This window comes from Vulpes vulpes, chromosome 5 (assembly GCF_048418805.1).
Source record: "Vulpes vulpes isolate BD-2025 chromosome 5, VulVul3, whole genome shotgun sequence".
NCBI classification, from domain to species: Eukaryota; Metazoa; Chordata; class Mammalia; order Carnivora; family Canidae; genus Vulpes; species Vulpes vulpes.
The window spans coordinates 23,405,538-23,432,046 of record NC_132784.1 but is presented as its reverse complement, the minus strand read 5'-3'; the positions used below and the strand labels follow the sequence as shown (position 1 = coordinate 23,432,046).

At 34.9% G+C, this 26,509-nt stretch overlaps 1 protein-coding gene across 1 annotated transcript in view; it reads left to right on the top strand.

The window, feature by feature from the left end:
• The window catches only part of LRP1B (LDL receptor related protein 1B), a 1,812,620-nt gene that overhangs the window by 1,028,447 nt on the left and 757,664 nt on the right, over positions 1-26,509 (top strand). Inside the window, exons 8-9 of the mRNA XM_072757648.1 lie at positions 21,314-21,536; positions 24,849-25,020. Coding sequence (XP_072613749.1) covers positions 21,314-21,536; positions 24,849-25,020 — 395 coding nt within the window. The remainder of the gene's footprint in view (positions 1-21,313; positions 21,537-24,848; positions 25,021-26,509) is intronic.

Genomic DNA, 26,509 nt, shown 5'->3' with positions numbered 1-26,509 from the left:
TGTTCCTTTAGTAATTTCCAGGTCTCGAGTCCTCATTTTGAAGCAGAACTTTTTAAAAAGGTGGCATGAGAACAATATATTGTCTTTAAATGTTTTTATCCCCCTTTAAGATTTCAAAGGGGTCAAAACACTTCTCTATGGAAATAAGAAGAGCCCCTTTGATATTTTATACGGGAGTGCATAAGGATTTCTATATTCACGGACCTAATACAATTCTAACAGTCTACCCAAAGCCAGATTCCCTGCTATGTAGATTAAGCATGTGATAAGAAAATGTCTTCCTGCCCCCCTTCCTCCGCAGGAAGTTAATTTGTTGCCCTAGAAGAATAACTGCGCTTAGTTTTAGAAAACTAGGGTTTAAGCCTACCTCTGTGTCATATTATGTAATTTTGGACAAAGTATTTAATTTCTTTGAAGTTCAGTTTCCTTAATAATACTGTCTAACATCAAAAGCTTGTTACAAGGATTAAAAATAAGGAATAGGAGAGAGCATCCCCAGTAGCTCATCTATGAGAATAACTGTAAACAGAATGGTTGTCTGAAATTGTATATGCTTAGTCATTTTCTGGGCTTTGCACAAATCTCTAGTTCATCTTAAATCAACCTTGCAAACTCTCACTCTTCCTTCAGGTCTCCTCTCAAGGTACATACTCTAAAGTTTTCCTTAATTCCTCCTGGCAGATGTAGGCATTCCCGCCACTTTAGAATCATGTTCATCTCGAATGCTAGTTGCTTGCATAAATGATTTCTATTGCTCTCTGAGCTCAGAAACTGTGTCTTCTTATATGTCTAGCTCTGGTTTATTGTATATAGCTGTCCCCTAGATGCACTATAGGAATATCTGGTAACTGGGTGAACATCACACAGGTGAATATGGCTCAACCTGGAAAAAATATTTATAAATGTTATAGTAAGACACCAGCATTCAGGATTATGTAGGGGGAATACATGCACTTTAGGAATTCTAACCTAAATGGAGAGATGTTTCTCTTTTTACAGTGAATCTTGATGAAATGGCCACATTGTCCTTTCCTTGCTTTATTTTGATGTCTGAAAGGAAGATTGAGTGATGAGAAGAAAGGAAACAATGGAATAACCACACATCAGAAGTCATGGACAATATACCATTTTCTGAGTGTCCTGGGTGCCAGCATAATGTATAGCATTAATAATATTTTTGAATGAATAAATGTTGGTCAGCTTTATTATTTTTTAAATATTTATTTATTTATTTGAGAGAAAAAGAACACATGTGCAAGAACAAGTGAGGGAAGGGGCAAAGAGAGAGGAAGAGAGAATCCTCATGCCTGCTTCCCCTGAGCATGGAGCCAGAAATAGCACTGATTCCCAGGATCTTGAGATTGTGACCTGAGCCAAACTCAAGAGTTGGTCACTTAGCTGACTGAGCTACCGAGGTGCCCCTTTGGTCTACTTTATTTAGAAGAACTGAAAGTTTAGATGGAATAGTCTAGTTATTTAGACCCTACTGCATATTGCGTTTTTCTGAAATTCAGTTTGTTGAATCTACATTTCTGCCACTGTCAGCCTATATCAGTGGTATGTAAGTGGCTGCTTATTTTATCCAAGCACTAATTTTCTAGACCACGTCAGTAGCTATCAAAAAGCCCCTTCTCATTTCACACATTATGTATTATTGGCAGCAAGGGAACCATTGGCGTGCAGAGCAATAAGCAATCTTCTGACGATTGATACTTTTGATACCACCCTGCTGTTTATTGAAGAAACCTCAAACCTCCATTGATTGCCCACTGAGGGTTTCTGTGCATAAGAGGTGAATTGAAGCAAAGGGGCTGGTTCACTGTTGAGTCTTTTCTGTGCCACTGGGCAGTGTAGCAATCCTCATATGACCTATTTCTATTTGCACAGCTTTTTTCTAGTCCTGCTTTTCTTCAGTTCTTGAGACAATTAATATATATGTAAACTTTTATTTGTATGTCATATATTTGAATATACATAAGTATATGTTATATATGCACATCTAATAATATATTTTAAAAGTTAAAAATTAAAAAATATATATATAAATGCCCAAATATCCTCTTCTTATAAGGATGCCAGTGAAACTGGATTAAGGCTCACCCCAGTAGCCTCATCTTTACTTAATTACCTCCTTAAAGATCCTATCTCTAAATACAGTCTCATTCTGAGGTACTAGTTCAAAATCTTGAAAGAAATAATTTGATTAATTTGGGTCATTAGTTTTTGCATAAGACATATATTGGCTACACTTGGTTTAAATTCCTATCCCTCATTGGTACCTGTGATTGAGTGTGGTGGTTGGGGAGGATTAGTATGGGGTCATATAATATAAAGTAAAGTGTGGACATTTTGACCTACTCCTTATTCCAAGAATTATGGGAAGAGAGTCACAATGATCTGTGACTGGCAATCAATGTCTCAAAACTCAGTGTTTTTATAGATTTTGTTCAGAGGTGTTTTCAAGCTTTGTCTTTACTATCAGAAATGAAGTAATTTTATTCCATTTCTATGAGGTTGACTCACATGCCTATCCCTATAATACCCCTCCTATACCACTATCACTACATCTGATCATGGTTTGTATTAAAGGCTTCATTGAGGTTTGTTATGACTTTCTGGAAGCACTGCAACTAGAACTAAACACAGAATTCCACTTAAAATTCTCCATGATAATAATTATGTAGGCAGAATAATATTTTCAATTTTGTTTTACTAATACTTCTCTTGATTATACTTGCCTGTTTTGGCCATGGTAGCACATGGGGTTAATGTCCTCAGAAAATCATCTATTCTGAGAGTAGTCTTAACAAACTATTTGGAATAAAGACACCTGTGTGGACCAATTGAATAAGTAATAAAAGCATGGCTCAGATTCCTAAGCAAATAATGTTGACTATTTTTCTCTAATGCATTACCATAAGCTTGCTCATTTGATCCTTATGCCATTTTTCTGCCAATCTATAGCCTCTGGAGATTTTCCTATAGTTTATGAACATTGACTTGGCATTTCACTACTGTTTTTTGTAAAAGCTTAGTATGATTTGCTAACTTGGATGTTTCTGTATGCTGTTTCTCCAATTATTTATACCAAATGTAAAATAAGAGCTGTGATAAAATGGATCTATAGAATTTTTTTAATGCATTTCATTCAGAGGAGTGTTCATTTATCTTTTTATTTTCCATTGTCATTGCTAAATCAGATTTTTACTCAAAGTAGATAAGTAATTTTAAATGTAGCACTTTGCAAAAATCTTTGTTAATATTTTAACTGTATTATGCCTATTAGTGGCCTTTTATCTTTTTTAAAAAATTGTATTTTCTCAAAGAGCTCTCAAAATATCAAATTTATGGCTAGTTTCTAGAGAAGTTGTGAGAGAGTATGAGAATCTTCATGGTAGAGGGATGGCCCTCTTTAACTTATATCACCAGTACCTCTCACCTTGTACATTATGAGAGTACAAGCATTTGTTTCATTGAAGTTGTTCTAGGCCTCTTAGCAGCATCTCACATTTTATTTTGTAGCCTAAGATCTTCAATCGATATACAGTTCATTAGCTTATTGAGTATGAAAGTGAGATTCACCAAGTATATCTTATACCATCCATAGCCCTGCCAAAATCAGAGTCCTTTTAGCAAGCACTTATTCATCCAGCAAACTGATATTTATAACTTGGAACCCTGTATAAAATTACCTCCATTTCCAATTATCATCCTCAAACTCTCAGCTACAAAGAAATAGAACACATATGAAATAAGAAGTATGGAACAGAGGAAGGAGGGAAACATATGCATGTTGAGTATCTTTGACATACCAACTATCTCATTTCATATAGTTTAGAAAAAACGCATCCTTGATCACTCTTTTTCTAATTTTATTGATGAAGCTGGGGCTTAGAAACTAAGTAACCTGCTGAGAATAAAATAGATACTTGGAATCAAAGATGAAATTGAAACTCAGGTCAGTCTGACTGTATCTTTGTATATATCATTTCCTATCAAGCTGAAAATCACATCAGTTGACAATGCCTGACAAAATGGATGTTCAATAAGTATGTGTTGAACGAAAGTATAAATGAGTAATTTTCTCTAAGGTTTGTATTACTTCTGCATATTCTACTACCTTTGTCCAAAGGTTTGTTCTGGATTGCAACATCAAAGCAGTCAAAATCAGCATACCATTTACTTTCAGGGCAGGACAATCAAATCATAAAACTAAAATAATGCTAAGAGCTAGAGGCAGGTGACAGGGCTAGAACCAAAGTATGAAATTAAGGATGTGGAAAGAACAAAAGCAGCCACTAAGAAACAAAATTAGTAAGATTTTAACTATCCAAGGGTAGGAACACAAGATAGTAGAGTTTGGACTTTAAGAGCAAACACCAAAGCACAAACTCAACAGAACAAGGCATGAGAGACAAACATCTAGCACGAAAAGGTGTACCTGCAGTCCTTAAATTCCTGATCTCATCCCATCTATTGTTGATTTGATCAATATCTATGTACTCAATCCTTTTACTTTCTAATAGAATTTTATATCCTGAATGTGAATTGACCATGATTCTAAAAGGGTGAGTTCTGTTTAGCATTTAGGCTATATTGAAGTAATCTATTTCTGTCAAACTATTTGCTTTTGGCACTTGACAAATATTGGTTGGGTATTTTGGAATGAAAATACAGACTTAATGATACTGGATGGGTACCTAAAAAATCTTGGAATGATTTATATCTAACTGACTATATGATTACTCCATAACGATCATTGTCCCTGCTTTCAAATCGCTTACAGTCTAATGCTGGATTCCAAACAATTTAAGTAGTATACGTTATGTTAAGTGAGATTACTTTTCACAGTTTTACAAATTCTTCTTAAAATTAATCTACCTGCATTCAGTGTTCTAACTTAACCAGTTTATTTTGACTTTAATTATTATACTCAAATGAACATTTATGTGCATACTGATATAGGTTCTAACTGATGAAGAAATATGTCTTCCAAAAGGTTCTCATAACAGGAAGGAAGAAAGAAAGGAAAGGGGAGAGAAAGGAAGGGAAACAAACTTGAATTATAGGTTTTGATACCATAAGTTTTTATACCATCGGTATTTGCTTGGCTATATAGTGCGCTAAAAAGCTTGAGTCTGTTGTGCTCACTTGCATTTAGCACTTCTGAAGCACTTTACATGAGTGTTATCATCTCTATTTACATGCATAGAAAAAGTGATGAATAATGCACACATATCAATTAGCCTTGCTCAGTCGTCTCTCAACACATTTGAGCTTTACCTGTAATTATTTCAATGGTCCAAATACTAAAGAAAAAAATTCAAAAGTACAGTGTTATTGCAATTACTTGTTTTTCAGAGACATAAAATATTTTATACACTATAGAGATAACTGATTCCTTTTTCAAAATGTTTATTTTCTAATTGAAAAAAACAAGGTAGGAATCTGAATACTGTTTTGATATTTGTAAATGATAGTTAAAATTCAACATAATTAGAACTTAAGAATGGGTGGTTTTATAAGCATATAACACTATATGGGAGAACAGGGAAATTTGGGGAGGAAATTGAGCACAGCACATTTCCATGAATGAAGAAACCTGGAGTTTTAAACCAAATCCTCTAATTACTTTTTCTGTATGATCCTGGGTAATATATAGCAATTTATATCTCTAGGTCTGCATTATAATCCAAGGTGGAGAAAATATAGTTTCACCATGGTAGTACAGAGGTCAACATTAGCTCAGATTCATTTTCATTTGGTACATTTACTTTTTTATTGATAGCATCACTTGAAGTAAATCTTTATCATTCCTAAATTCTAGTTAGCAGAACCACTACTTCACATAATCGTTCAAAAGCAGCCTTAACACATTCCCTGTGAGAAAGTTAAGGTCATATATGAGGAAAGAGAGAATACTTCTTTCTTTAGGGTTGCTTTATGCTTCTCTTCTTTTCTCTTCCCACTCTTCCTTTCCTTCCCCTCCTCTCCTCTCCAACTCCTACTCCTCTTTTTCTTTCCCTGCACCCCTTTTCTGCCTCGATCTCATCTTTTTTCTCTATCATCTCTATTTCTATCTCTCCTAACAGGCTTTTTCCGGTTGCACTCCTACATGCCTCAACATAGCTAAACCAATGCTCTGACTTTATACTTCAAGCCAAAAATCACTAAGAGATTTCTGTGTCATAATTTTAAAAATCTAAGTCAGAGAACCTGATTAATGATTTGCAACCAATGTATTGGATGCCCCATGGCTAGATCTCCACTGCTGGTCTAATAATCTAGGGAAAGGGGGCAGGGTGGGAGGTGCTGCATTATAAGGAATGATGTACTTCAGGAGCTAAATCCTGTGGGGAAGAACCTCTTTCTGGAAAATAAACAAAGAAACAAACTCATAATGAACAGGATAGGCACTCCAAACTGAATTTCCTAACTGTGCATTCTGTATTTTGCAAAGATTATCAATGTCAGAGACTGCTCATTAGGTTCATGGTGGATAATACAATTTCTTTAGAATATCCTGGTCACCAGCCAATTGGGCATTAGGCCATGAAGCCTTGATCCCTAGGTCACTATCTTGTTTACATTCAACTGCACAATTTTCATCTTTCTTCTACAAATATTTAGAAACACTTTTACCTCACAATTTAATTCAACTTGGTAAAAACCCATTATGGCAAATAACTAAAAAATGTTATTTGTTAATTTATCTTATGGGATAAATGTGTATATATATTCAAATATATATACATATATTTGAAACAGATTGGCAGATGGAAATTCTATATATTTCTAATGGTTTCATTGTTTTTATCCATAATGGAATATGAACTTTGTTCTTTTACTTTTGCTGTTTCCTGTGGCAAAATAAAGGTTGGAAGCATTTATTGAGGAAATTACAAATATTATAGTTTTAGACTTCTGAATTTTCTGAGCCATTGATCAAATCATTGATTACTCACATAGCTTTTTAAGACAAATAAAATTACCTTATAATAGTTCATATTTTTCTTTTAAATTGCTGATTTTCATAAGCAGCATTTGCTCAATACATTTGTTGTCAGTAGAACATTTGACCTCTATTTCTCTTTCCGTAGTAATGAAATGTGTTTCAGTTACAATTTGTTTTAACTATGGATATTTATCACTTAAGAATTCTCCAGTTGCAAATGGTAGAAAACTCCAGTTTAAGCAAAATGAAAAATTTAATGGCTCAGGTCACTAAATAAAACAAGCAGTGCTGATTTTAGCGTGGCTGGATTTAGGGCTTTAAAATAGGTCCCCAGGACCTGTGCTTTCTCAATTTGGCTTGCTAAACAAATCCGGTTCACTCTTATGCTAATTACCAGTTATCTGAACTGTCAAATATCTGTTTTAAATTCTCAGAAAATGGAGAGGAATTCTTCTAAATAATTTTTGGGCACTGTATCAGTCAGAGCTCCACCAGAAAAATAGAACCAGCAAGATTCATAAATATGTATGGATTTCTTGTAAGGACTGATATGTGGTTGTGGGAGCTAGCTAATTAGATGAAAATGTTTAGGTCAGGCAGTCAGAAAGGGGAGGCTGAAAGTCTTGGACAAAGCTGATGGTGGAGTCCACAAGTGGAATTTCTTCTTCCTCATGGAAACTTTGGTTCTGCTTTTAAACTATTCAGTTAAGTAGAATAAATACACCCAGATTATGGAAAATAATCTCCTTTATTAAACTTAGCTGATTATACATGTCAATCATATATATAAAACATCTTCACTGTGACACCTAGGTCAGTGTTAAACTGAATCACTGGACACTCTAGCTTGTGAAATTGACATGTAAAGCTAAATATCATAGGCACTGATATTAGAAGGAAAAAAAAAAAAGATGAAGACTGAGCAGCAAACAGTAACTTAAGAATTTCCCAGGGAAAAAAATTCTAACATGGGTTTGATTCAAACAATCTGTTCTCTGAAAAAATAATTGGCCTCGATGCAAGACATTACTAAGATTGGGACAAGATTACCATTATTGAATAGCCTACCATCTTTAATTCTTGGTCATGACACTAACAAGAGCTTGTTAGAAGACCTACTTCTCTCAATTAATAATTAGCAGAGCTATCCTACCAACCTTCCTTAAGTATTTATAAATTGTAAAGTACGTTTATCTTCAAAGATCTTGCTTCCTATTCCCTCCAGAGGCACAGGCTGCAAGCCTCTGAATTCCCTGTTGTATTCCCAGAACCTTTAACATAGTAGATGCTAACTTAATATTTCTGAAAAGAAAGAATGGATAGGATACAGAAGGGAGAATTAGATACAAACATATTTTCAATATTTTGCTATTATGATGTTATGGTGATAACATAGTGCATCCATGGACTCTTATTTGTAAACATGTCTCTTAAAGATAAATTTCTGGGATAGACTTTGTTGGATCAAAGGGCAAATGCATATTTAGCTTTTTTAAAAATAGTGTCCAAACTTGCACCACAGTGATTAAATGAATTGGAGATTTCAGCAAGCTCCCCAGGTGATTATTGTGTCTGATAATACTTAAGAATAACTACTTGAGAACATGAGTATTTACCTTTTTATTAACTCTCACCAAAAAAAAAGTGCACCTGTAGTACTACAGGTAATACAGTATTTACTTGCATACCAGCCAATTTGCACTGCCCTACACAATTAGTTGTTGATGTAACCCCTGAAGCTCATCTTGATCAAGGACCCCTGGTCTAGAAGCATTTCACAATTATAAAAATACTTGTTTTTCTAACTCAGTGAGGACAGTTGTTTATTTCACTAGCTTCATTTGGCCTCTGCAATCTTTTTTTATTCATTCATGAGAGCCACAGAGAGAGAGGCAGAGACATAGGCAGAGGGAGAAGCAGGCTCCTTGCAGGGAGCCTGATGCAGGACTCGATCCCTGGACCCCAGGATCACGCCCTGAGCCAAAGACAGATGCTCAACCGCTGAGCTACCCCAGCATCCCATGGCCTCTGCAGTCTTAACTACACTTAGCCTAAGCCTGATCCTGCATTTCTGCTTAAAACTGAGCCAAGAAATTTGGATAAAATCCCTTATGAAGAAGTTATTGATTTACAGAACTTTTGGCTTATTTTTTTTTCTAAGTACATCTGCCCTTCACAGCTAGGAAAGTGAACATTGAACAAAGAAATCTTTATCTTTTTACACTGTTATTTTATCTGTATAACCATATGATTTTATCATCATTGCAATATTATTGCACAATCTATCCCAACAGCAAACTGAGATGTGTGCATAAGTATAAACAATAAATAATATATGGGAAAACTGTGGTTTAAGTAAAATTTTATTTTTCTACATGCTGTCTTTCCTCCATTTAATAAGAATTTAAAATAGAAATTGATGGTTTGGGTAACTGGCAATTAGCATAGCAGTGGACCAGATTTATTCAGCAGTCCACAACTTCATGGATACTTACCTTAGTCACTTTCTGAAACAGCCATCTGTGTTATCAGCTCCAAAAAATGCCTTCATAAACCAATAAGACTTCCTTAAGTGCTAAAATTAGGTTATACATCTCTGCATATCTCAAAGAGCAACTTTTTGACATCTAATATATTACTGCAAATATTTTACTGTTCCACATGAATCAAGTATATTGAGCATGAGCCTTTGAGGACTGACATCCTGCAAACTGACCCCTGAAGGACTCCTAAGATAGCATTGCCCTTGGTCATGAAGTTAATATGCCTAGACTGTAAAATCCATTCTTCATATTAAATGGAATAATACCTTGAGATCTTATAAGACAGGTAGAGTTTCTGAGAGAAATCTGAAGACACATTATAGTCAAGAAATATATTTTATGAAAGTTATTATACTAGAATACTACTCTCTATTCATCCTTGTCCCCAATTAATTATCAAGTCCTATTGACTAAGATCCCAAATATTCCTGAACTCTCTTTTCCATTTTCAGCCCCTATACAAATGCATAACCACCAAACTAGTATCTCCTTGCCTAATCTCCTAAAACTTTCAAACCATACTACTCAAAGACAGCAATACTCTTAAAATTCTTGTTTATTATATTAAATATCCTACTTTAAAGTAAACAAAGAAGCAAGCTTTTGCTAGGTACTAGATATACGTAGTTTGACCCTTTTAGCAATATAGCCGAGTGTTATCATCTGGTACCTGTAGATAAGTAGAAAAGAATGCTGAGGAAATGCCATCAAAACTGAAAATTGGCCAGGCACTGGAAAACTGAATCTTACCATGAACCCTTCACTAATCCCTACAAATTCTCCAAAGGGAACTATATGCATAAAGGACAGTGCAGTCAATCTGAGGCCAAGGAATAGTGTTACCTAATGATTTGGGTTCAAAGTAGAATTCCAGTGAGCTATCCTGGATAATGTGGAGAATTAATTTATTTTCTTATGCTACAATGACCTGATCCATATTTTTTCCCCTTTAACTGGATTTCGAAGATGAGTATTAGATTTTATTATCCAATATGAGGAAGTCAGTCCATAACCTTTGTGACTGTGTGTTTGTTTGTGTGTGGAGGAGTGGGGAAGAAGGGATGATGGGAGGAAGGCAGGAAAGGAGGAAGGAAGGAAGGAAGGAAGGAAGGAAGGAAGGAAGGAAGGAAGGAAATTGAATAAATGGGCAGACATATGACTAGTTCCTAATTATGCAATACTGAATAAAGAAGATATGTCCTTTGTCCTCTTGGAGGGTATAGTCTACTTAGTAAACAGATCTTAAACATAGACAGTGTGTGTATATGTGTGTGTATCTTTTATGCAAGTAAGATAAAGAAGAGTGTTATAAAAAATATGGAATGACATGAGATTATATCAGATAGACCTAACATATTGGAAAAGCAGGAAAGGTTTTTCACAGAAATTGACATTTAGATTGAAATCTAAAGCCAAGATTGAAGTACCATGACAGAAATTACTTTCCAGACTGGGGCACAGGATATGTGAAGTGCAGAATGGAAGAAAACACATGGATTGTTTAGGAAACTGAAAAATGGCAAAGGTATTGGAAGTGTCTAAATATACCAGAGGATGGAGCTGGAGAGATAGGCAGAGACTAGGTCATGCTCACCATTGTTAATGTCAGGAATACATGGTTTTATTCTGACAGCTATTAGCAGCTATAGGTGGGTTTTATAATACATAATCCACTTCCATTTTAATAAGATCCCTTTGGCAACTCTGAGGTGAGTGGTTTATAAGGAACAAGAAACAGATGAGATGTAAGTCCCCAGGCAAGAGATAATGGTGACTTGGTTTAGAAGAGAGAAACAGAAAAGGAAATAAATATAGGATTTGAGATATATTTTGAATCTAGAAGTGGCAGGATGTGGTGATGAATTAGATATAGAGGATAAGGTAGAGGTTATGGAGGATGGATTCCTGTTTTCGGAATGAGTCATTGGGTAGAAAATGATACCATTCGCCAAAGTGGAGAAAAGTGAAAGGATAGATTTGCTAAGAAAGAAGAATAATTTACTACTGGATGTGTTACATTTGAGGTGGCTAAAGGAATTTATTTTTTTTTAATTTTAAATTTTATTTATTTATGATAGGCACACAGTGAGAGAGAGAGAGGCAGAGACATAGGCAGAGGGAGAAGCAGGCTCCATGCACCGGGAGCCTGACGTGGGATTTGATCCCGAGTCTCCAGGACCGCGCCCTGGGCCAAAGGCAGGCGCCAAACCGCTGCGCCACCCAGGGATCCCCGGCTAAAGGAATTTAAATGCAAATATCCAAAAGGCAACTGTATTTATGAGTTAGAATCTCAGAAGATAGGTTAGAATATAAAAGAGTTATTGGAACATTGATGAAAATCATGGAAACTAAAGATTTTTCTATGAGAAAATTTAGAGATTCCACATCTGAACCTGGGAAACTCCAGTTTTAGAATCCTGGACTTGATACAGAAAAAGGAGGTGGAAAAAGTAGCTAAAAAAACAGTCAGGTAGGAAGAATGCCAAGAGAGTACTAAGAGAAAAAAGAAATCGAAAAGGATTAACTTGGTCTGATGCTATAGAAAGGTCAGTAGAAAGGTCTGAGAAAGGTTTAGCCACATGGAAGTAATTGGGAACCTCTGTAAGTTAAAAAAAAAAAAAAAAAGGCAGGGGAATGGTGGAATGATGAGGTTGGAGGATATATCCCTGTGTTATAAGGATGGTTGAGGGGGAAAAAAAAAGTCATCTTGCCTGAACAATTATTTGGAGAAGGTTAGATGCAAACGAAACATGGAGAGTGGTTTGAAGTTAAGAAAAAAGATTTGTTTCAGGATGATAAATAATAGACTAAGTTCATAGGTTGAAGGTTAAGATTTAGTAGAAAAAGAGAGCTTAAAAATGCAGAAAGAAGTGGGAATCATTGAAGATAAGTTTCAGAGGAGATGGGATGAGTATCTGTGTTTGCTCTGTACTGGACTAAAAGATGGGAGGATGCTTCCTTCTGTATTACAAAAGGAGAGGGTGGGGAATTAATGATTAATGTAGTTGTAGATGGGTTTTAGCTGGGGCTGTAAGAAAACAATTGAGTTGCTCTTTGATGTGCTCTCACTTCTCTAATAAGAGGAAAGATCATCCTCTGAGAGTGGAGTGAAGTGGAATGGAGTGAATTAGAAGGCTGGGAACAGTGGAAAAGAAATGAGAAATAAAATCTGAAAGTTGGCTGATGGGCAGAGAATGGAGAGGGTCAGTGGGGACAATGTCTCAATGACGTCAAAGAGTTATTATAGTGAGAGTACCTGCACAATACAGATAGAAAACATCCTGCCAGATGGAAGAATAAGATGGTCTAGTATGTATGTGTGTGGGGGGGGAAGCAGGGTATCTCTTTCAGTGGAGATAAAATTTCTGGTGATAATATACTGTTTATCACGATGGAAATTTATGGTTGAAGTGTACTGGAAATAAAAGGTCATACACAGACAAGAAGTCAAAAAAGCAAGGGAGAAAATTGTGAAACCATTTTTCTAGATACTTCCCTGGTTCAGAGTAGTCCAAAAGAAAGCTTAGGTGCTGTCTCTTAAAAATAATGAGATTTTAAGAAAATCAAAGATTGACAGATGATTCTTTGAGGATGGGTGCTATTTGTGAGACATAAAAATAGGAGATGTTACAAGATAAAGGAAAATAAAAATCCAGAATTCATATTGAGGAGGCCAGTGATTTTATATCTACCCCTCAAGATCTTGTTAGGAGCCCACATTTTCAATGACTACTAAGAAACATGACCTCAGGAGCTGCTAAGTTTCAAAAGGTAACACATTGGAAAGAACATTAAGAGTAGGTGACAGGCACTGAGGAGGGCACTTGATGGGATGAGCACTGGGTTTGTTCTATATGTTGGCAAATTGAGCACCAATAAAAAATACATTCACAAAAAATAATAAATAAATAAATAAATAAATAAATAAATAAATAAATAATAAATAAATAAACAAACAAATAATAAATTAGTAAATAAACCATGAAAAGAAAGAGTATAGACTTAGAATATTGGGGCATTTGTGATCATGGAGTATGAGTTTCAGAGGGCAGGTCAGAAGGGTTTGGGTAGGAAGAGAGGAGGTCATATCAATGAATGGAAATTAATGCTGCACTGCACTTTAAGCAGAGAACTACATAAACAAGGAGAACAATGTTGAAAGATTTTATCTTAGAAACAGATGAGTTTATAAGAGTTCCAATTACAGTCTGAGAATAAAGCCTCTGGCTAGTCAAATGTGAAGCCAACTGTGTCATTATTTTTCAGGCATATTTGGCAGTTGCAGTTGAGCCATGGGTAGCAGGAATGAGTGAGTGAACATAAACCACGTGGTTCTTTTCTTGGAGAAGAGAGGAAGTTATGGGTCATAAGCAAGTTAAGTTGGACGAGCCTTTTTCTTGCTAATAAGGCCAGTGTCTACCCTCAGGACTGACAATCCAGAGAAAAATGTTTAGGTTTGGGGTTTTTTCCCCACCATGTCCCAATCTATGTTGAATGGTGATGAAGTACCTCTGTGACAAAGAGAAAAATAATAATAAAAAATAATAATGTGCAAATCTTTCTATTTCTCTACTCTCTTTTTGAGAGAGAGAGAATATGTGCATGCTAGCAGAGTGGGGATGGCAGAAGGAGATGAAGAGAGAGAATCTTAAATAGGCTCTACACCCAGCATGGAGCCAGACACTAAACTCGATCTCATGACCCTGGGTTTGTGATCTGAACTGAAATCAAGAGTTGGATGCTGGGGTGCCTGGGTGACTCAGGCAGTTGGGCATTTCCCTTCAGCTCAGGTCATGATACTGGGGTCCCAGGATGAAGCCCCACATTGGGCTCCCTGCTCAGTGGGGAGTCTGCTCCCCCCTCTTCCTCTGCCCTCTGCCTGCTTCTACGTGTTCTCTCTTTCTCTCCCTTTCTCTTTCTCTCTCTCAAATAAATGAATAAAATCTTAAAAGAGAGAGAGAGAGAGAGAGATGCTTAACTGACTGAGCCACCCAGGTGTCCCTCTCTACTTTTATTTTTTAACCACTCCCTTTTTACAGTGATTGGTTTATTAATTGCTGAGTGGAATCTTGGCTCTTAGTATATGGAAAATGGGAAACAAATGGAAGGAAAGCCTAAAAAACTAATATTTATTATTTTTTTATAATCAATATCCATGATTGATTTATTTTCTAGGTGGAATTCTGTACCTCTTAATCTCTTTTATCTATTTTACCCAGCCCCTCATCCACCTCCCCTCCTGCAGCCATCAATTTGTCTCTGTATTGGAGAATTTGTTTTCATTGTTCATTTGTTTTTGTTTTAGATTTAGATTTGTAAGTGAAATCATATGGTATTTGTGTTTTTCTGTCTGGCTTCTTTCATTTACCATAATACCCTCTAGGTCTATCCCTAATATCCAAAATGGCAAGATCTCATTCTATTTTATGGCCAGGAAATATTCCATTATATATTATATAAACAGGGATGTCTGGGTGGCTCAGTGTTTTAGCATCTGCCTTGGGCCCAGAGCGTGATCCTGGAGTCCTGGGATCGAGTCCCACATTGGCTTCCCTGCAGGGAGCCTGCTTCTCCCTCTGCCTTTGTCTCTGCCTCTCTTTCTGCGACTCTCATGAATAAATAATTAAAATATTTAAAATGTATGTATATACATTCCATTATATATATGTATATATATATCACATCTTTATGCATTCATATATTGATGGACACTTGTGTTGCTTTCATATCTTTAATATTGTAAATAATTCTACAATAAACATAAGGGTGTGTATACCTTCATAAATTAATGTTTTCTTTTTCTTTTTTTTTTTTTTTTTTTTGGATAAGTACCTAACAGTGAAATTATTGGATCATATGGCATTTTTATTTTTAATTTTTTGAGGAAATTCCAAACTGGTTTCCACAGTGTGTGTACCAATTTACATTCCGACCAAAAAGAGTTCCCTTTTCTCTGCAGTCTCTCCAACATTTGTTATTTTTTTCTGTCATTTTGGCTTTAACCATTCTAATTGGTGTGAAGTGATATTTCATTGTGGTTTTGATTTGATTTCCCTGATGATCTGTGATTTTGAGCATCTTTTCATGTCTGTTGGCCATCTATATGTCTTCTTGGGAAAAATGTCTATTCAGATCCTCTGTCCATTTCTTGATCAGATTTTTTTTTGGTGTTAAAAGTGTATAAGTTCTTTATATATTTTGGGTATTAATCTCTAGGTATATCATTTGCAAATATTTTCTCCCACTGGTTGTTTCATTTAGAGTTAATATTTCAATATGAAATATTTTCTAAAGTGGTATTATTTCTGATTGTCCAATATCTTCAGAACAAGAATTATCTAAATCTTAAAATAGAACATTAGACAATGTAGTGCTTTCTCACGGTACTTTAGCTTCTAAGTATAGAAACCCACTGAAGCTAGCTACAACGGATAGAGGTTTCCTGAGAGGATATGGAAAATCTAACATATGCATGCAAATAAGGATGAGAAGTCAAGATGGACTCTGTGGGTCCTGACAAATTTCTCACTCAAGGATTACATGGCTCTTTTCATCCCGTTTTTCTATACAGTCTCCAGTATTCCTTTCTCATTGACCCCATCCCCATCCCCACCTCCTCCTCTTACCCATTTTAGCACAGCTGCCCAGTTGGTACCTTCACACCTTTGGGTTTAGAATATTGAGAGAAGGGATCTTGGTGATTCAGTTGAGCCTACAATTTGTTTTCATTTCTATGGCATATTCTTTATTTGTCTGATTATCTGTAAACAGGAAGGAGAGGGATGCTATTGGTACATAAGTCTGCCCCTCTCAGGAACACTATCTAGGTGGAGCAGGTTTAGGTAAATAAGGATTTTGAATGGATCGGCCACATTGACTGACATATCTAATATATGTATACTTCTGAGGGAATCATTAGTGGGAATATTTCCAGAATATAGAGTAGCCAGCTGAGAGGTGGAGTCTGTATGTCAAGTTTAATTTCAGTGTGTTTATGTATGAACTGAAAACCAAGTTTGAGAGAGATTTTTCAAACAATGAAAGCAAAAACCTCAACAAGTAAAAATCAATAAATAACTGTCTTGAACAGCCTTGGCTAGGCAGAGAAAATAGTTTGTTTATCATCCACATCCCTTAAGTAGCAAGACCTAATAGAATTTGAATTTAAACCTCTTACTCCAAAGACTCATTACTCTTTCAGATTTACGATTGCGTTTTAGAATTGCAATGCTAAATATTTAATATTCCTACTTTAGTTCTGAATGTACTTTAATTACTCTATATAATGTGGAAAATTGCTTTCTTGTTCAATTTTTGTATACAACAGTGGAAGAAAAAAGCTGTGTTACTATTAATGCTACTTTAATAATACAATTATTTTAAAAATAATACAGAAAAATGAAATTCCTAATGCAATCCTTGTCAAGGAAAATACATATCATTTTTCTAAAATGTAAAGAAATGCAGTTACCTACTTTAACACATGATTAATAAACATGGATGGTTTCCTAGGCCCTAATCAGAACAATGTTGTTTTTGTTGTTGTTTTTTTTTTAACCTGGGAATATAAGGCCTACTGGTTTTATGTCTTGCTCCCCTCTCATCTATTCCCTAACTCAAATCTTGCTATGTAACCTCACTTTTAAGCTGTTAAAATCAACAGTAGGTAATTTCATTGTGAGAACTCTGAAAATTTCTAAATTCCATCATGAAACTATAACCAAAATGTTAGGGGTAAGAATGTGACTCAAAACCAAGGTTGACTATGCAGTTAAAAGATACGGACAGGACTCTGATGTGTTTAAATTCCCCTTTGTCTGTTTGGGCAAGGTATAAACTATAGGAGCATCATTTAAAATGTATATCACTGGCAAAAGTAAGTCTTATTTTATCAGCTAAAGAAAATAAAATACATGTTTTAAAATGTCAGTACCTGTAACAATTGCTTTGCTTTAAAGTGTAGGGATGATTGGAGCCATAACTCTGTAAGCACAGTACTCCATCACTGTCTGTGAAGGCTCCCTTTGTGACTTTTGATTTATGTCAGCCAAGTTTACCAACAGCACTCAAAGTTTCTTACTATCTCCAACCGTATAAAACTTTATATATATATATATATATATATATATATATATATATATATATATATATATATATATATATATATTACAGGGCTACTCATATAATCAACAAAGATGTTAGGTAAAATCAGTTTCCCATATATGATGAGACAAGGGAATCAAAATAATAAACTCATATTTACTATAGATGCTGAATCTGAACAATGAACTGGATGAATAATTGAAAATTTGAAAGAAATGTTGCTGTCCTTTATGTACTAGTAGTTAAACATGTCATAGAAATACAGACAGTAGTTGGAATATTGTTTTATTTTAATTTAAATTTTTGTTTTAGTAGGAATCAAAGAGAATGCCATTCAAAAAATAAGTGAAGGACATGAGAATAGCAATCTCGATTTAATCTCTTTTGCATGTTAGAGAATAATTGACATCGCAGGAAGGAACACGGAGAGAAGAAATGATAATATTGTAATCACAAGGGAATGGGACATAGGACAGATTTTGGAATTATCTCTACTATCCACCATGAGTTAAACATAGCACTATACTGGGGGCTCTGCTGTATTTGAAGCTGTGTAAGATAACTGGTTCCTGGTAGAAGAGGATGGTAAAAGGGTATCTGAGAACCTGGAAGTTAAGAGTGTTAATTGTTCAGAAAATACTGAATAAGGTGGAATAAGTGAGATTACAGACTACCATCTGTGCTCCTTTTTATGGAGTTTCTGGGGTAGAGCATAGATTCACCTATAGTCTCCAAGCCCAGAGGCAGTAACTAGAAAGTATAAAACTATTGCATTTCAGTACAAAAGGCAAAACATAATATAATTATAAGAAAAATCAAGCAAATTCAACATAAAGGTATTCTTTAAAACAACTCGTTTACTCTTCGGAAATGGTAACATCATGAACAGCCAAAGGAAAGCTGAAAAACTGTTCAGAATTTGAAAAGCCTAGAGAAAAAAAAAAGATTACATGCAACATATGATGCTGGATTAGACTCTAAATCAGATAAAAAGGGAAATTTGACCATATAGAACATTATTGGTCAAGGGGCATAACTTGAATAAAAACTGTATATTGTATCAGTGTTAACATTGTTGATTGGTAGGTGTATTGTAGTTGTGCAAGAGAATGTCCTTGCACTTAGGAGATGCAGGCTGGAGTTTTTAGATATAACAGGTCACAATGTTAGCAATTTGCTGTCACAGTGTTAGGCAGTACCAGGAATAGCCTGAGGGACAAAAGGTGAACAATGGAGGAATCCAAGTGAAGGGCATAAGTGTTCACTCTACTACTCTTACAACTTTTCTCTGAGTTTGAAATTACTTCAGAATAATAAGTTAAAAACTAAAAGCATGACAAGCATTCATGTTATGGCTCTGGTAGTGGCTAATCATGTGGACTTTGAGCCTATTTCCTCTGTAAAATAAAAATAACGTGCCCCTTCTACATCACATTTGAGGATCAGTGAGATAATGGGATCACAAAGTACTATTTATGTTTCTAAGATTTGGAAAGATATTTTATAGGAAAGAAAAGAGTGATTTTTCAACCCAGCCATACTTATATTGCAAATGAATTTTAGTTAGATTTTAGATACGAACTTTAGCTTTTGTTTCCAATTATACTACGACTATACCTCATCCAGAGAATGCCCTGTGAATGAAGATTTTCTCTGTAACAGTAGTAAGAGATTTTAAACCAAGCTTAAACATACTAAAACAAGTAAACCAAACCAAACCAAACCAAACATGTATGTAATCGTATGACTATGGGTGCTTGATGCTTGCAGTTTTACGGTATTTCTATGAGAGTCTGTGTGATCTCTTTGAACATGGCCTCGGATCTTTATTTGGTTTTCTTTCTCCAACGGTACACCTCCATGATTCTGGTCTTGGACACTTCTCTCTCTCTTTTTTTCCCCCTTTGGGATCACATTAAGTAATTAAGTCATCTTGAGATGAGTCATCTAGAAGTCTCTGACTCCAGACTCATCTTTCCTCTTTAACACCATGCAGTTGGGTACAATCGCCTGCTTTATATCACTATGCATTGTCTATACATATCACATTATCCATAGTGTGCCAGAGCCTCCAACTCTCTGTACCCAAACCTACCCATGCACCAGCATCTCTTCAGCTCTGTGAAATGGACCAATCAGAAAAGGAAACTAGAAAAGGAGAGACATTTTTGTAAGGCATGAAAATGAGTGCTTCAAATCACAGGAAGAAAGAGTGGGCTGTGTTCTGCAGTAAGAATTAGGAAAACTAGGTACACCTTATAGTAATTTAACTTGGAATAGCTATGAACAAATTGATTTAAAGTGAAGAAAGAGAAGATACAAGATGGAAGCAGGAAAAGAGAGAACGGGTAAAAGCATAGGGGAAGAAGTTTGAACGTTAAGCATGACAATAAAACAATCTAAGTCCTTTTATTTATTCTTTGCTAGAATAGAAAAGCTCTTGCCCTGAATAGAATGTTACTTGAAAAATGATTTTTAACCTATTGTGATAAATAAGTCCTTCAAGAACATTTAGGGAAATATATTCTCAGAATAAAATCTGGCTTATACTGTTACAGAACAATATGCATTAATGTTTAAAAATTAGTCAAAATCTCCCACAGGAGAAAGAGCTAAATTGAAGTTTAAATAATACTTTTTAGCTTGAAATATACCCCATACTGTTAGATAATGCAAGGATGTTGAGAAAAGTAACTAAAAACTAATTCACCAAGTTTGTAAAATCAAATATTCTATACTCTAGATAATCTTAATGTTGCTCAGTCGCTGTAAATCAGATTATTTTTGAGATTGTATTTAAGTCAAGGCAAGACAGTCTTCTATTTACAAATGTAATTTAGTCTCCTGAGTAGGTAATCTTGTTAAAATATTGTCAGGTTAACTGAAATTGATTTGTGTTTACTAAACATAGTGAATACTAATCAAATATTAGACGCTGAGGTGTTGGAGGTATTTAAAACTTTGATAGACACTGTTAGTGCTTCACGGAAGAATTATTTTATTTGGTCTCAGAGGTCAACATTGCTTTTTAGACTGTTCTTTAAAATAAAGAGAAAATGGGGAGAAATGACCTGCATTTGCTTTATGAAATTTTGTGATTTGGGAATATTTGGGAGAATTTGGGATTAATTTTTCTTTGGGGGGGGGGGAGGGGCGGTTATTTATATTTTATTTCCACTGCTATAAACACCGCATTTGCTTTTCCATCTGCTTAATTCCATTCTAGGTTTGCTATTCTCTACCACTCATAGCATCATTGAGCTTCACATAATAGCTTTTATAGGAGACAGGCATTACTAGGCAATTTGAAAAGCAGGTTGAAGATAAAGCCAGAGAGCTCACGTGCCCTGGCCTGGTGACTTGGCTCACTTCTGAAGCTTATACCAAATGGGCTGCCTGCATTCCTGTAGTGTATGTGTATTGGCTCTATGAGGCTTAAAGAAACATTTCCCCTAATACAATAATAAACCCACCATAATCATTCATTTTGGGGAAATTTTACAGTTGTTGGTTAACCTGCTCCCTTATGCCCTGCAATATTCATTAGCAGATTTCTCTGTTTATGAGTGATATTATATGGAAATGGTTATGGGAAGCTAACAGATGTAACCACTGAAATAAATTAGAAGGAAAAGTTCTGTTTTTTACAGATGGTTCTATTGAATATGCTCCCCCACCCCCTCCACTTTAACATTTAGTTTTCTTTCAACAGAAAACTTTTCTTTACTGACTACGGGAATGTGGCCAAAGTGGAGCGATGTGACATGGATGGGCTGAACAGAACAAGGATAATTGATTCAAAGACAGAGCAGCCAGCTGCACTGGCACTAGACCTAGTCAACAAATTGGTTTACTGGGTAGATCTTTACTTGGACTATGTGGAAGTAGTGGACTATCAAGGAAAAAACAGACATACTATCATTCAAGGCAGACAAGTAAGTACAATTTTGTTGGAGAATGCAGCTAAGGTAATAAAATGAATGGTATCCTACTAGGAAGAAGACCCAAAATTTGAATTGCAATGTTGACAATTTCTGATGAAGTCAAGCTGCAAAGTGTCATAAAAATTGTGATGAGTTTCCTATATGGGAGAATGTTCTTTTCACAGTGCATTCCATAATATCAGAGATGCTGCTTACTTCCTCCTTTGCTCTATTAAAAGCAAAGCACATAAAACAAAAACCAACAAAAATAAAACCATAAACAAAGACAAAAGTGCCATACTAGTAAGAAAGAAATTAGAATTGGACAGATGTTTTGACCTATTAAAAGTAAAACTTAACTAAAAACTAAATAGCTTATTTATAAGGAGATAGACTATCATCTCTCTCATGTGGCCTTGGAGATATTTTGCTAAGAAAAGCAAATGCCTGCTTACAAAAATATTTTTATTATTTTCATAGGTTCGACTAAGTTTTGCCTTCTGATATATTCAAGTACTTCCTAGAATGAGAACTCTGTGAAAGTCACTGAGGTCAAGATCTTTCCCATCTGTATAGTTTTTCTCTTGCTGAATTACATGATTTTGCAGATAACACTCAGTAGACACTCAAAGGAGATCTCTAAGTAGAAATAAGCTTATTTAGTAGTGTACTTTCTGAAATTCAAGTTTGCTTCCATGATTACATTAATTTCTTGTGAGATTCTAATTCTATGGAGCTGAAATACATGAATCCCTTTTCTTTCTTTTGCAATCGAAGACAAAAATATTATTTAATGATCCCTTAAAGTTATCTTTCTTTTCTAATCAGTTTTTAACAATGAAATTATTTTTTCCTTCCTTTGCAGACAAACAAATGCACTAATCTGGGAGTAAAAAAAATTTTTTAAGTGTCTGATCTTAGATATGAGGCCAGTTATTTCTTTCTTACCTTTGTCTGTCCTGAAAAATTTGATTTCTTTGGAAAGACTTAGTTATGACTTTTAGAGGATCTAATCTATAAAATAATTGTGGTGGGTCTTCTTTTTACCTATATAATTACAATTTTAAACTCTGAAATAAGGATAAGAAATTCAAATTATTTTCCGTATGACTACTTTTTAAAAGTTTTCTAATATCTGTTTTTTAATTATTTTTTTTTCATTTCTATTGCCTATATATATATTTTTTTTCTGATTCCCTAGACATATGCTTGCTCTGCCACTAAGTAGCGCAACATAGATAAATTTTTCTAAATATTTGGGCTATAAGCAGAAAGATCTCTCCACCACTCTATGCTCCTCCCATCTGTGTGGGCAGTAGCGTAGCAGGCAACAGTGTACTTACTTTATAGGGAACAAGTTCTTCTGAAGGAAGGAACAGGGACAGTGAGTACAATTTCATCTTTACTATGTGATTGTATTTTCTACCCTGCCCAGTTGTCCCCTCTGTGGCTATGCTTTCTTTCTTGCATGTGAATCGGCAGTTATGTAAATAGCAATATAAGTATGCCACAACCACATGCTCCCAGATGAATGGCTCCAAACTTTGGTCAATACATGCATGAGATTAACTGCAATGGAGGAATTCAGTTTATTTGCAATTTTTATAAGAAAAAGTATTGTTCAAGTCAAATTTGGGCTTAGATATACCTAGTGACTATGATGTCAGCTTATATGGAAATGATATTAGTAAATAAACACATGACACCCCTACTCCTCCTCTCTGGCAGAGCACCTGTGCACAAGCCATAGGTACACAGGGGAATGACCCTTCCATAGGAAAATATTATTTGGGCTTTAACATGGAATGATTCTTCTCATAAATTCCTATCTTTCATCTCTAACCTAGATGTGAAGAAATGAGATATGATCACCAACCCTCATGCCGCCCCTACCCAAAACAAACAAAACATGCAAGAGCCAGGCTTCTTTTAATTACAATTCACATGAGGCCAAGAGATAGTAATTATGAGTCAGGTAGGGTTATAGAGATAATAAATCTAAGGCTTTTGCTTAAGGTACAATATTGATACAATTTCCTGATTAAAATAGAAAATTTTATAATTCTGTTCCATAAAAAAATTTTACAGTGAGGGGCACCATGTGCTCAGTCAGTGAAGTGTCTGGTTTTGGTCTCGAGTCATGATCAGGGTCTTGGGATAAGCCCCAGTCAAGCTCCCCGCTTAGTGGGGAGTCTACTTCTCCCTTCATCCCTCCCCCACTCATGTTCTCCTCTCTCTCTCTCTGAAATGAATAAATAAAATCTTTAAATAAATAAATAATAAACAAACAAAAAATAAATAATAAATACTTAGAGTCAAACCACACATACCTTTTCAAATTCTCTTAACTACAAACCTATATGAAAAGTGCAATATAAGGCCAAAGAATTGTGACAGTTTTTTTCAACAGAATCTCTATATCAAATCAAATGATAGTCTCACCCTACCCTGACACAGAACCATTTTAAAGTAAATGTAATACGAGGAATACCCAAAAGCATTGTGCTTAGCATGCAGCCATTTGTATGAGAAAATCAATAAACTCATTCTTCCTCTGCTTTACTAGAAGCTTGCCATGACTTCAAGAAGTTCATTCTTCCATTCAATCCCCAGGACCTCTGCTAAAGAGAATTATGTTGTTAAAGTGTCATGGATAGCAAAGCAATTAGTTCCATTTCTGTTATGAATAGGCTTTAGAAACATATGTGATTTCTGAGTAAAGTGCTGTCTTTTTTTTTTTACAATTATGCCAAACATGAGGTTTCATTTTTATTATTTTCCATGATAGGACAAGTATTTGTCGAAATGTAACTTGTGTTTATATATATATATATATATATATATATATATATATATATAATATTGAACTTATGAAATAAATGATCAAAGATATTTTCTCATGAGTCCTTACACAACCAGAATTTTAGATTCTGTATCTCCTGAATATATGAACAAGCAGCTTATAAAAACATCTTAAAGTTTATATAACAGTGCCATAAACATCTTATTAAATAAATATACTTGGAAGTTTAGTTCTCACTTGCCTTTGAAAAGTAGCTATTATACATGTATTCTTAATAAATCATGAATAAAATTCTCCATACATTTGGAATTGCTTCATCTACTACTGCATAATATTTTCTTCTCAGAGGGAAAAAAATTAAATTGGTGAAATATTTCATTCTTTGAGAAAAAATAAATGATAATATGTGTGTGACTTTCCTACTGTGGGAATTTTCCACAGTAGTAAATAGCAATAAGTTTTCCTTTCAAGTTGAAAGCAGCATAATTAAAAATCATAGTTATTTTTGCCCCTCCATATAGGTCAGACATCTTTATGGTATAACTGTGTTTGAAGACTATTTGTATGCAACCAATTCTGATAACTTCGATATCATAAGGATAAATCGATTTAATGGCACTGATATTCATTCATTAATTAAAATGGAAAATGCTCGAGGAATCAGAATTTATCAAAAAAGAACTCAACCAACAGGTAAGACACAAGACCTCTTAATGGGGGTTGAATGGGAATATGGTCCTTGTGCTTTGTATGGAGTTAAAATGAGTGAGTCATAAATTCTCTGCTTGATAGCAAAAGTGTACATGTCTGCTTGATAAAATGGAATAGCACTCCCTGCACAAGTCTAAGTGACAAATTGTTCAGTTCCTAGTGAATTGTTTCTACAACCATAGAATTGAAATGATGGCTAAATTTAGATTCAGGAAAGAGCTTTCAATCACAGTGTATGTAGACAAGAAGCCCAGATGCTTAGATGCTAAGGTTTTTTTTTTTTTTTTTTTTTTTTTGTACCATTTTGGGAGACTTTTCAAATCAGATGACTCTCATACAGTATCTATCCAGTTTTTGTAGTAGTCATTCCTGTCTCTTAACCTATCGTAATTATTCTTTAATATAAGTTAATTAAAAAGTAACTTTTAATGAGAAGTCTATAATGTTTCTAAGTATTTCTTAAAAACACAAACTAGCTATTTTTGCATAGTAGATTAGTGATGATTGTTCATTAATAAAATATACACTCAATTATTTATGGATTAATGAAACGGGATGCCTAGGTGGCTCAGAGGTTGAGCCTCTGCCTTCTGCTTAGGGTGTGATCCTGGGATCCTGGGATGGAGTCCCTCAACGGAGCTCCCTGCAGGGGGCCTGCTTTTCCCTCTGCCTATCTTTCTCCCTTTCTCTCTGTGTGTCTCATGAATAAATAAATAAAATATTTTTAAAAAAACAAAAAAAAATAATGTAATATATGAGAATGACCAACCCCAAATTTTCATCATCTTTCTGTTCTTCAAAACTGACTTAGAATTACTTAAACATTAACATAGATTTTGTTGAGGCAATGTATTGTCACAAATCCATTCACTGTAAATTTAAACTTGGAATTCTATAAATAACCTTATTAGAGTTTGGTGTTAGGATTTATTTATTTGCCAATTATTCTTGACCATTTACTATGTGCCAGGAACTATTGTATAGACACTGGGATTACAGCAGTGAAAAAAAAAAAAAAACAGCCAAAAAAAAAAAATTCTTGCCAGTATGAGACTTGTATCCTAGTAGAGAAAACATAATTTTAAAATGACCAGGTGAGTTATTATTATTTTAGAAGATGTTGAGTGCCCTAGAGAAAAATAAAACAGAGTCTCAGGGATGGGGATGATTTGCAATTTTATATTGAGTGGTCAGAGGAAGTCCCACTGAAATAATGAAATAAATGAAGACTTGAAATAATTGAAAAAGTGAGTCACAGACATACAGGTAGAGAGAAGAGCAAGCACAAAGACCATGAGGAAGAGAATGCTTAAATTTTTCAAGGAACAACAAGGACACATGTGTGTCTTTCACTCAACAGAGTGAAAAAGAAAATGAAGTAGAAGATGAGATTGGAGAAATGAAGGAGGATCATAATGGATAAGGCCCTATAAACTATTGTAAACCTTTTTCCTTATACTTTTATTGAGAT